General features: G+C 39.1%; 1 protein-coding gene across 5 annotated transcripts in view; it reads left to right on the top strand.

Annotated features, from left to right (window-relative positions):
- LOC137645659 (protein tramtrack, beta isoform-like) overlaps positions 1–12,779 on the top strand; it is a 132,835-nt gene that overhangs the window by 105,484 nt on the left and 14,572 nt on the right. For 2 of the 5 annotated variants that reach the window (XM_068378497.1, XM_068378496.1), the window contains exon 5: positions 1,453–1,681. The exons of 2 other annotated variants lie outside the window; for them this stretch is intronic. In XM_068378497.1, coding sequence (XP_068234598.1) covers positions 1,453–1,671 — 219 coding nt within the window. In that variant the 3' untranslated portion in view covers positions 1,672–1,681. Of the gene's footprint in view, positions 1–1,452; positions 2,134–12,779 lie in introns of those variants that run through there. One more of the 5 variants, XM_068378495.1, reaches the window with a different exon arrangement.

Below are 12,779 nucleotides of genomic sequence, written 5' to 3'. Positions count from 1 at the left end.
CCTCTGCATTTAGATGAATACATTAGAGGTTTTAATAATACCCTCTCTACCCGGATTCCAAAGGTTATGAACCTTTCTGCTAAATTGTTGTATCTATCTAGATATTTTCAACAAATATGAATTACCTGTATATCGAATGGCATGCAGTATTGGTGGAAATGCTTGTTCCAAAGGTATGGTGGAAAATTAGTCTTGATATTGCAGCCATGTCATTCGTTGGTTTCCAGGAGTGAGAAAAGTTGAGTAAGAGATCAAACTTAAGCATTTACTGTTTTTAAAATATTTTATTGTTAAATTTTTCTCATATTGTTTATTTATTTCCTTATTTCTTTTCCTCACTGGGCTGTGTTTCCCTATTGGAGCCCTCGGGCTTATAGAATCTTGCTTTTCGAACTAGGGTTGTAGCTTGGCTAATAATGTAATAATAATAATAGGGTTCCACTGGTTTTGTCATCTTTAGAAGTCCATTTGTGTTTGTATCTATGAAACATAAATACTTATTGAAATTATACAGCTCAATATTACAATTTGTTGATTGTAAAACTGCCTTGTGCGTGATAGAGATTTGGTTATCATTAATGAGTACAGTATATGTTGGTACAGTAGGCTAGGTATATAGTTAAAGGGTGTTTAGAGCAATTTTTATTAATTTGGTGCTTATTGGAGTCCTTCTAAAACGATTCCGTCTGGTGACATTATACAGTACTGGTATTGTCGTGTTTGTTGGGAGTTTTGTGGTTCTAGGTAAAGGGTAAATATACCAACTTGCTATTTTTTAGCCTAGTAAAAATCCATTTTAGTATCTTTACTGAATTATTTATGTACAGCATTTGAAGTAATCGCGTTGCATTTTCAAAATCATTTATTTCTGACTGAAGAGGCAGTTCATCGCCTCTATTTCTGCTCTAAAAAGTTAGAGTTGCTTGTACTCTTTGGTATTAATTTTAAAACAGTTGGTACTGTATTATAAAAGTATAAACACTTGAACTATTGAGAAGAAGTTATTATAGCAATATAGTGTAAATACATGCATTATGATTTGCAATAAAAGAAGTACAGTACAGCATTCCCAAGCTTGATTACAACACTATTCATCTAAAAAGGAAATACCTAACAGTGGTTGAGTTTGAAGATGGAGAATAAAATTTCTACTGTTATACAAGAATTTTATTTCTGTTAGTTCAGGTAACTTTTGAGTATCTTTTCTAAAAAAAGAGAAATAAGTAAATTTTGTCTCTATTTGGAATAATTGAAGGTACTAATTTTTAGTTGGGATCCTGATGTAATTCCTATCAGTTGTATTTTATTTTATGTATTATTATTGTGTGAAAGATAAGACTTTGACTTTTATTCTTCATGGCAATATCTTTTGAAAAGATGAAAGTTTAGTATGTCTCGAACTCTTTTAGAAGCAGCCACTTGATCCATCTGATTCCATTTGTTTCATTATAGGGTGGTGGCAGCGATCAAATTGGCCTGTACCGGTGCCCCTATTGTTCGCGTGTGGATCAGTATGAGAGCAAGTGGCTGCGGCACCTGCGAATTCACACGGGGGAGAAGCCTTTTTTTTGTTCGATGTGTGGCTTCCGAGCCAGCACTAAGCATTCTGTAGTCAGACATGCTAAAATGAAACATCATATGTGGAATGCAAACACACTACAGTCTCAGTGACAGTCTTAGGGTAAGGGTTGAGGGAAACTGCTTCTGGTGCTGATTAAGATTTAATCATCTTATATAAGACTATTTTTTATTACATAATTAATGTATCACAGTGCAGCATGTTATTTTATAAGCACTTAAGGCACAATTTATTGATTTATTTTTATTTACCACAGCCAATTAAAGGAAAAGTATATTTATCAAGGTGAAAAGTCAAATGAACTCCATATATATTATCTTTGTGTCTTAGTAGGTAAAGGTGAATGGCATTGTGTGATTGGCGTCATATAGCATGTTAAATGATGCATACTGTTTTGAAGTTGTTGTAGAGTGATTTTTGCAAAGCATAGCTTTATTCAAAAAGATTTTTTCATAACATCAGGTTATTCAAATATACTGTATGTCAATCAGTTATAGAGCAGTACTGTATTATTCTTTTATTTCTATCATAATTAAAAGTTTCTTGCTATAAAATGATCTTCCTTTTACCTTTACAGGGCAATTTGTTTTGTATGAATGCCCCTTTGTATAATCACTAAGCTCGAGTTTAAATGAATTAACAGACTGACCTAAGTTTTTGGCATACTTCAATAAGAGTGAAATATTTTCATATGTACAGTAGATGTTCATTAACATTAACAGCTATTTAAGAGTATTATACAGTATGTGTAGCTAAATTAAGCATAATTTGGACTCTAATACTTGAATTTCTATTATTATGAACATTATAATGATTTTTACCAGTTGTTTAATCTTGAAAGAAAGTTGAGACATCAATTCATGGCTTATCTTAAGATTTAATGCAAGCAGATAGTTTAAAATACACATTGGAACTGTACATACAATATATGAATATGAAGACCAAAGGGTAAGTTGCTTCATTACACACCCTATGAAATTGTAATTCATATGTAACAGTACAGTATGAACACAGAAATTTGAATTGATATGCCATAAATTTTACATGTTGCATTTTCCCATTTCTTCAAATTAATTTTTGATATTGTTTGTCCTTTCTCCGGGAAATCCATTCAATTTGCTGGTCTACAGTACATTTGAATGAGAATCTTCATCCATATAAAACAGTACCTGTCACTGCTTGGCTTCAGGCATGACCTGAATATTTTGTTATTATTTATGTTGATCTGAGATTTTGAAAATAAGGATTTATGACGGTAGAAAACCAGACTAATGCAGTACAGTACGTAGTACCCCGGGTTGTGAGTAACTTTCAATGCTGTTTTTTTTTTTTTACAAGAAAATCAAGATACTGTGCTAGCATAAGAGATTAAAGTGGGTTGCAAGCATTGCATCGGTCTACGAGCAAAAAATTTGCACTGTACTGTATGGGGATTTTTAGTGGACAAGTACAAACAAAATTAGAATGTGATTAGCATAAATCAGTCATTTGGTGCCTATACGCCACCCACCAACGGAGTGTTCACAGGCTTTTTATCCCATTTTGTTTCGTATTAGCTTGCGCCCCCTCCCCCTTACTCAATCAGACGCCAAGCAGCTCACATAGAAGCGTCATCTCGTGTGAGCATCTTTAGAACTGTTTTATAGTACAGTAGAGTTGGGATTGCTAATTTTCAGCATAAAAACATTTTGAGCAGTGTTGTAAAGTGAACAGTACATTATCGTGACAATGTCCCCAACATGATTCAAAAAGGTGGTAAGATGATTACCATGGAAGTGAAAAAAGAAGGTATCTCAAAGCATGAACAAGGTACCATGTGTGCAGCCGACCTTCCAAAACTGTACAATCGTACTACAACATCCACAATTGGTACAGTTATAATTCTGAACACAAAAGAAGATATAAAATAGTTTGACATTGTGAAACAAATGCTGAGATTGACGAATCAACGGTGACGTGTTCTTGACACTGAAACGTTTCTTCTTATCTGGAATGATGAATAGCAGTTAGCAGGTGATAAGATTACCAGCTATGACTCCCCTCGAAGGTAAAGTGCTCGTAAATTTGTGAACATTTCAATGTTTTATTGGGAATGATGAATTTGTGTTCATTTCTGATGTTACAGGTTATAATTTTATTAATAATTGCCATCACAACTTCTAAAAATTAGTTTATATGTGTACTGTATTTATGGATTGGTGAAATGCATTGAGTGAATTGCCTTTATTTATTATTGGATAAAATGTGTTGCTAGGTTGTTTCAATAATATAAGCTAAATTTGTAAACCAAGGTACTACTTTCTTATAATAATTTAGATATCAGTAACTTTGAGATACTGTATGTAGTGACATATATTCTCATTAGCCTCTTTTTCCCTTGATTTTGATGATTTTTTTTTTCATTTCCATAAAGTAATCTTATACCATATGGTGTAATTAGGTATTTTTATTTTTCTCTTCAGTTTGAAAATATGGAAAATGAAAACAAAAGGAAGTGGTTGTTTAAATTGGTTAGTTTGCAAAATGGTTTTCATCTTAATCTTCACACAGCAGAATAAGTTACCATATTATGTAATTTAGATAAGGTCTTTAAACTTGAGAGAATCCTGAGAGGTCACAAAACTTGCTGTAAAATACCCTCAGTTTTGTCTTAGCTTTATTGCTCTCTGAATTTAGGTTTTGTGATATATTGTAATAGAAGCTCAGAATAACAAGTTTTAGTTATGTGAGAAGAGAAGTTTCTTTACTCTAAACATATCTTAAAAATTCATAGAGGAATAAAACGCCCTCAATAAATCATCTAAATATTAACTGACATTGAAATATTTACAATTTATACCTTTTATATCAATCATCAATATTCCAAGGGTTATTGAAGGAAATGGCTTTTGAAATTCAAGCTCATTTCAACAACCATAGAAAATAGAGAAGTAAAACTTGTGCTAAATTACAATTCTAGTTAACTAATAAACCATAGAGCTTATGTATTTCTACATTTATTATCATGGGATTCTTAAAATCTATTTTGATATGCATACCATTTTTTCAATATTAAACTTAGCCGGTGATCATATAGCTGTCAGCTCTGCTGCCCGACAGAAAAACCTAAGGACAAAATACGCCAGCGATCGCTATACAGGTGGGGGTGTACATCAACAGCGCCATCTGTCGAGCAGGTACTCAAGTACTCCATGTCAACACAGAACCAATTTTCTCTCTGTCGTGCCACTGGCAAGACCTACTAAATACGCTGTTACTAACTGGATTTGTTTTCACAACTATTTGGTGAAGTACACTATTCCAGTTTTGAGCTTTCGCTATGCAGGGGTTTTATCTTCATCTCAAAACTTGAACTCATTTTGGATAGATTTAATTATGGTGACAAAGAGAGTATGGACTCTCTTTCACTTTTAAATGGCCGACCCTTCCCTTAGACGGAAGTGTGTTTAGGTTTTTAGTAATTTTGCTTAACACGTTGAGCCCGTTATATCGTATTTAGCCTTTAAAGAATTTATAACTTTTTAAATTTAATGTTTTATGAAAGAATTTCTTTGATAGTCTTCGTACTGTTTTCAAAGATGAACTAACGTTTAGTTTTTTTTTAGACTACGCAGTTGTTGACGTTCAGGACGTTCAACATGCGCTCTATCGTTACGATAGAGAGAGAGTGTATCACGGTTTCACTTTGCAGTAAGAGTAAATCGATTCTGACGTTTCGTTCATTCTTTAACTTAAATAGTTTAAATTCTAAATTAAAGGAACTTTTTATTTGGAAAACCTTTCAGTTTTTTCCTTTAGCCATATAACATGTTTTTTTTGACGATATATAATTGGGCTCTTCTCTCAGGTGCGAAATCAAGAGAGAAAGAGAGAGAGAGATAGAGACGGAGGGAGAGAGAGGAGAAAAAACGTTCCGTTCAAGCGGGTAACGTTGTTCTCGTGTCACTCTCCTCCCTAGTCGCTGTACGGGGAAGAAGGTAAAACGTTTCTAGGGTTTTATTCTTGTCCCCAGGCTATGTGCAGTGAGAGATTGTAAACGTAGTTTAATTGAACTAGTGTTTAGTCTCTTTCCCAGCCACTGAATTCTTTATCCTTATATGTTTTCTGTTTTTGCTAGTATTAATGAGCTGCATTATACGACTGTTTTCGCAATTACTACCTTTTAATGAAGGGTAGAAGTGCGTGTTTCAGGTAGAAATCAGTAAAAGTTTCGATTTCAGTGAAATAAGTGCAAAACAGAAAATCAAAGTGATAAAGTGATATGCGCAAAGTGTTACAGTGTTGCGTCCGAGGGTTCGTCTGTTCGTGCCTGTCGTTCACCTAGTCCGGGACCTCTTGCAAGCTCCCAAGCCCAGGGGAGAAGTAATGTCGAACGACTTATGGGTTCGTCAGGCCTTGATCAACGAACAGACGTTTCCCTCCGTGGTTTCGGGCATATCTACCCAAGATCGCCTCACCCACACAAAGACGAGAGAGCCCATTTACTTCACGTCTGCGGAAGAGGTTTCTCGTAAGAAACCATGGACCAAGGTCTCGCAGCTTATTAAGTGCAAGTCGGTCCCTTCCGCGCAAGTCCAACGGCCCAGTTGTAGCCACTGGGTCAGTTCGGACTCGCTGCAGTCTTCCGACGACTGCTCACCTCCTTAGAGAGGAAAAGCGGTACCGCAACAGGCAGTAACTCCGTCTGTTGCCGCACCAGCTGTTGTAGACCCTAAGTGGTCTTTGCTGCAGTCTATGCAGACTCAGTTAGCTGCTGTTATGCAGGAGTATCGTGCGGAGAAGGTTGACGCTGCACCCGTTAGCCTACAACCTACCACGGTTGTGCGCCCAGCAGACGCTGAGGCTGCCTGCTCCCACACTCCAGCTGTGAGAGCTCCTCCACCCATGCGCAGTCGACCCTGCCAGACGCATGCTGACGTTCACAGACGCACGGAACCCTCCGTTGACGTTCGTGTGCTACCACAACAACAGGAGGGTGGAGTTAAGCTGCCGTGTTTTGACGCGGTGCGTCAACCTCCGCATTCTAGAGTTGTTTTGACTGCTCAGTATAGACAGTCAAAGCAGTCTCGAGTGAACACTGTATGTCCTCACGCTCCCGTTGTGGTTGACAGTTCAGTTGTTGACAGTTCACAGTCTATCAAGCAGTTACATGACGTTGCCTTCTGGTCTGCTACTAATGCACCAGTGCTGTATGTCCTCACGCACCTGTTATGGTTGACAGTTCAGTTGTTGACAGTTCACAGACTGTCAAGCAGTTACATGACGTTGCCTTCTGGTCTGCTACTAATGCACCAGTGAGAGACTCACTGAGATAACCTAGCTTTTATCGGACAAGGTTCCTGTAGATGAGAAAGTGCTGTTCTCCCTCCTACTGATATTCCTTTGAGGACTCTGTCATTTGGAGAGGAGCCTTAAGCTGCTTAGCCTCCTATGGACTTTAATTAAATCATGATGATTTTTTTTAAGGATCTTCGTCCGGATCTTGTAACTGCTGCTCCTCGCTCGCCTAAACGTCAGAACTTACACTAGGCCTAGCTACTTCGAAGCCGTTGTTGTTAAGCTAGTGCTCTCTCGCTCTCCTAGAGAGCGTTACGTTGGCTAGGCGACTGGTTTTTACACCAGGAGGAGTTTTAGGGATACAGCCTTTGATTTCCCTTCTTTTCAACTGGCTTATAGAGCGAGAGTCTGATAGGACACGAGAAAAGTTGTCGGCTTGGAAGTTCATGCCTCTGCCCAAATAGACTTCTCAATTCTGGTAGACTCGCCCTGGCGCCTAGCCAGGAGACGCTCCAAGTTGTTTACAGGTCAACTTCTCAGCTTTTGTCGAGCCTTTGAAGTTTTGCTGTACTATTATGTCACACATAACAAGGCTTCCAGGGATGGTAAATGGTTCCGCCTCAGTCGCTAACCCCGTCTGTTGCCACACCTGCTCCCGTAGACCCTTAATGGGCTTTGCTGCAAGACATGCAGTCCAAGCTTGTGTCCTTGATAGAGGACTTAAATGCGGAGAAGAACCTTCTGGCCAACAACCTTCCAACCGGTTGGTTGTGCGCCCTGTTGCGCTGAGGTATCCTACTCGCGTCTGCCAGTTGAGGTGGTTCCTCCACCGATGCAACCCAGTGTGGGTTGCCAGTCGCACGTTGACGTTTAGCGATGCTCGGAGGTGGTTGTTGACGTTCAGTGTGTCACTAGGAAGACGTTCAACAACCAGCAGAGGTGACTTGTGACGCAGTGCGTCAACCTCAGCAACCCGGTAGGGTGTTGACTGCACAACCCAGCAGTCTAGACAGTTTCGGGTTGACGCTGTACTTCCTCGCGCACCCATGGTTGTTGACAGTTCACAGACTGTGCAGCAGTGCCATGATATTGCGTCCGGCTCCGTCACGCATCCACCAGTGCGACCGGATTCAGCGAGTCAGACGTTGCCCACTCCGTTGCCGTTTCCTCATCAGTTTCGGATGAGGAACCCTCTGATGAGGACGTTGCTGAACAAGACGATCAGCCCCCAGCCCTGCTATCCATCCAGAAGATGCTGAAGAAGGAACGCTGCCCAGTCAGGCTGTGGATGAGTCTGGTAGGGACACTGTCATCCGTGGATCAAGTTGTGTCACTAGGAAGTCTACACCTCCGTCCTCTTCTATACCATCTAGCTTTTCACTGGAAAAAGGACAAGACGCTAGAAGCGGTCTCAATCCCGGTTTCCGGAAAGTTAAAGTCTTGTCTGACTTGGTGAAAGGACTATATTAACCTTAGAGAGGGTCTTCCCCTGACTGTTCAGACTACCAACCACGTTCTCTTCTCGGACGCATCGGACGTAGGCTGGGGTGCGACATTAGACGGTAGGGAATGCTCGGGATTATGGAACTCGAGTCAAAGGACAATGCATTTCAACTGCAAGGAGCTACTGGCAGTACGTCTGACCTGGAAAAGCTTCAGGTCTCTCCTTCAAGGCAAAGTGGTGGAGGTGAACTCGGACAACACCACGGCTTTGGCGTACATCTCCAAGCAAGGAGGGACCTACTCTCTGACATTGTACGAGATCGCAAGGGACCTCCTCACCTGGTCAAAAGGTCTAGACATTTCAATAGTAACGAGGTTCATCCAAGGCAACTTGAATGTCATGGCAGATTGTCTCAGTCGGAAGGGACAAATAATTCCAACAGAATGGACCCTCCACAAGGATGTATGCAAGAGACTTTGGGCCACCTGGGGCCAGCCAACCATAGATCTCTTCGCAACCTCGATGACCAAGAGGCTCCCAATATTTTGCTCACCAATCCCGGACCCAGTAGCAGTTCATATAGATGCCTTTCTACTAGATTGGTCACATCTAGATCTATATGCATTCCCTCCGTTCAAGATTGTCAACAAGGTACTGCAGAAGTTCGCCTCTCACGAAGGGACAAGGTTGACGCTAGTTGCTTCCCTCTGGCCCGCGAGAGAATGGCTCACCGAGGTACTTCGATGGCTAGTAGACGTTCCCAGAACTCTTCCCCTAAGGGTGGACCTTCTACGTCAGCCACGCGTAAAGAAGGTACACCAAGGCCTCCACGCTCTTCGTCTGACTGCCTTCAGACTATCGAAAGACTCTCGAGAGCTAGAGACTTTTCGAAGGAGGCAGCCAGAGCGATTGCTAGAGCAAGGAGAACATCCACCCTTAGAGTCTACCAATCGAAGTGGGAAATCTTCCGAAACTGGTGCAAGTCAGTATCCGTATCCTCGACCAGTACCTCTGTAACTCAAATAGCTGACTTCCTCTTATATCTGAGGAAAGAACGATCTCTTTCAGCTCCCACTATCAAGGGTTACAGAAGCATGTTGGCATCAGTCTTCCGTCACAGAGGCTTAGATCTTTCCAACAATAAAGATCTACAGGACCTCCTTAAGTCTTTTGAGACCACGAAGGAGCGTCGTTTGGTTACACCTGGTTGGCATTTAGACGTGGTACTAAGATTCCTTTTGTCAGACAGGTTCGAACCGCAACAATCAGCCTCCCTGAAAGATCTCACCTTAAAGACTCTTTTCCTGATATGCTTAGCCACAGCTAAAAGAGTCAGTGAGATTCATGCCTTCAGCAAGAACATCGGATTCTCATCCGAAACGGCTACATGTTCTACAACTTGGTTTTCTAGCCAAACACGAGCTGCCTTCTCGGCCTTGACCAATATCGTTCGATTTTCCAAACTTATCGCATGGTTGGAAGTGAACTAGAAAGAGTCTTATGTCCTGAAAGAGCTCTTGAGTTCTATTTTAAAAACCTTTACGAGGCCCGTCTGAAGCTTTATGGTGTTCAGTTGAGAATCCATCTTTGCCTATGTCAAAGAATGCTTTATCCTATTTTATCAGACTATTATTACGAGAGGCTCATTCCCATCTGAATGAGGAAGACCAAGCTTTGCTGAAGGTAAGGACACACGAAGTTAGAGCTGTCGCAACTTCAGTGGCCTTTAAACAAAATAGATCTCTGCAAAGTATAATCGACGCAACCTATTGGAAAAGCATATCAGTGTTCGCGTCTTTTTATCTTAAGAATGTCCAGTCTCTTTACGAGAACTGCTACACTCTGGGACCATTCGTAGCAACGAGTGCAGTAGTGGGTGAGGGCTCAACCACTACAATTCCCTAATTCCATAACCTTTTTAATCTTTCTCTTGAAATGTTTTATTTTTGTTTTTGGGTTGTCCGGAAGGCTAAGAAGCCTTTCGCATCCTACTTGATTTGGCGGGTGGTCAAAGTCATTTCTTGAGAAGTGCCTAGATTAGAGGTTTTGATGAGGTCCTTTAGTATGGGTTGCAACCCTTCATACTTCAGCTCCTAGGAGTCGCTCAGCATCCTATGAGGATCGCGAGGCTCAGTAAGGAAGACGTACTTAAAAAGGCAGAGTAATTGTTCAAGTCGACTTCCTTACCAGGTACTTATTGATTTTATGTTTGTTATTTTGAATAACTGCTAAAATGGAATACAAAATACTTAGCTCTTAATGTAACACATAATACTGGTCTCTACCCACCCCCCTGGGTGTGAATCAGCTATATGATCACCGGCTAAGTTTAATATTGAAAAATGTTATTTTCATTAGTAAAATAAATTTTTGAATATACTTACCCGGTGATCATAAATTAAAGGACCCTCCCTTCCTCCCCAATAGAGACCCAGTGGGCAGAGGAGAAAATTGGTTCTGTGTTGATATGGAGTACTTGAGTACCTGCTCGACAGATGGCGCTGTTGATGTACACCCCCACCTGTATAGCGATCGCTGGCGTATTTTGTCCTTAGGTTTTTCTGTCGGGCAGCAGAGCTGACAGCTATATGATCACCGGGTAAGTATATTCAAAAATTTATTTTACTAATGAAAATAACATTTTTATTACTAAATTGTGTAATGCCAAACCAACCAAACAAGATTAGAGCTTTAGTGTACAGAATTTATGATTACAGATAAGATATTTTCTAAAAATAATCCTTGTATAATCTAGATGATGCTATTGATTGCTCGTAAAATCTAAATATCAAAATGTTTACCACTGTGTTTCTTAGGAAAAGGGAATTATATCAAAGCTGCTGTAACAGCTATTAAGATGGCAGTTTCTTCCATTTACACACTCAATCTACATATAATGGGCATGTCTTTAATTTTTAAGGATCTTTCTACAAACTGAATTTATTAGAATTTTGTTTAATTATACAAGTGGCAACCCACAATTTTGTTACATAAAATCTCCGAACACTTCAGTAAATAGACTTCAAATACAGTAAAAGAATAATTGAGTTCTGGAGTAGTCATTACAGGCAAGTGAGTCTGCACCCTCTTTATGAGTGGTCTCCACTGACTATTTTTATTCCTTTTCCACATCATCTACTACACCCATTGATGCAAAGGGCTTCCTTTTAAAAGGTATATATAAAAGGTCTGAGAAACGACATTCTATATTGATTTTCTCAGCTGTTATAAAGGATAAGATAACTAAAAAATATCACTAATGCATCTTTAGTGAAAGTATGATCTTCATACTCAGTTAAGAAATAACCAGCAATTTAGTCAAAACAAGTTATGTTTCTATGGTATTTCCAGATACTCCTTAATTATGAAAAGAAGTAGGAATGCAGATACCTGTATTTCCTTAATTATGAAAAGTAGGAATGTCGGTATAGATTTAGTCGTCTTCATTATGTCATCCTTCCAAACTCATGGCTAACTAACCCAAAGAATGGAACTAGGAGCAAAAATTTAGTGAAAATAGGTAAAAGCAGCAAGTTCTGTGTTGGGGGACGATGTTAAGTCACTTTTGAAAAGTATAATGCATCGGATATTTAGTATCAAGACTACTGAGACATAAGTCTCATACAGTATTGAGAAAACAGTTTTGATGTTTTTGATAATTGCTTTGTTAATTAAACTTTTAGTGACTCTTATGCTTATAATTCATTCCAAATAGCTTTTGACTGGCCTTCTTAAGCAAATATGATCTCCATAGATACTTTCTATTACTAAAGAGATTCTTTGATTTTTCTTTGTATGTTAATATGCCTCTTTTCTTTATTTCATTCAATGTTGGTTTGTTTTTGGATGATTTCCTCTTAAAAAGTACTGTATTTATTTTTGATAATGATCTTTTCTATTTCCGTCTTGTGTTTCACTGCTATTTACACGACAACCTTCATGATTTAATTGCAAGAATGTGCATCTTTTGTGGACTTTTTCTCTCCCTTTTATGGCTTATGTCAGTATCTTATGCTATTGCAAGTAAACTCTGTAATACTTATAAAAAGTAATAAACAAATAACTATTTCGATCCATATTGTGAAGATTAATTTTTTTTACTGAGGTATGAATCCAAAGTCGTCTGATTTTCAGCGATCAAGATTCATCTTTACTGGAATCAGTTGCTGTTGAATGCTCCGTCACAGGAATGTTGCACAACTACAGACAACAACTTGGATATTCATTCATTTCCTCAAACTTCCGAATTTTAGAAATGATTCTCTTCATTCATGAAGAATTGCAGGTTTCTTTCCTTAATGGTGCCTTGGCAAAAGAGTAATTTCATGCATCTTAACACAATTCTCACTGGTATAGTGTCAATTGGTAGATGCCTTGTAAATAATTTGCCCATAAGCCAATGGTGAGCAAAGTCTTAGCTATTTTATTCATGGTAAAAGTTGGTGGATCGTGGATATGACATTCCATAATCAGGTTGCC

The sequence above is a fragment of the Palaemon carinicauda genome, chromosome 8 (genome assembly GCF_036898095.1).
Source record: "Palaemon carinicauda isolate YSFRI2023 chromosome 8, ASM3689809v2, whole genome shotgun sequence".
In the NCBI taxonomy this organism is placed as follows: Eukaryota; Metazoa; Arthropoda; class Malacostraca; order Decapoda; family Palaemonidae; genus Palaemon; species Palaemon carinicauda.
Note: the sequence above shows the minus strand (reverse complement) of the source record. Positions and strands in the feature narration are given on the sequence as shown.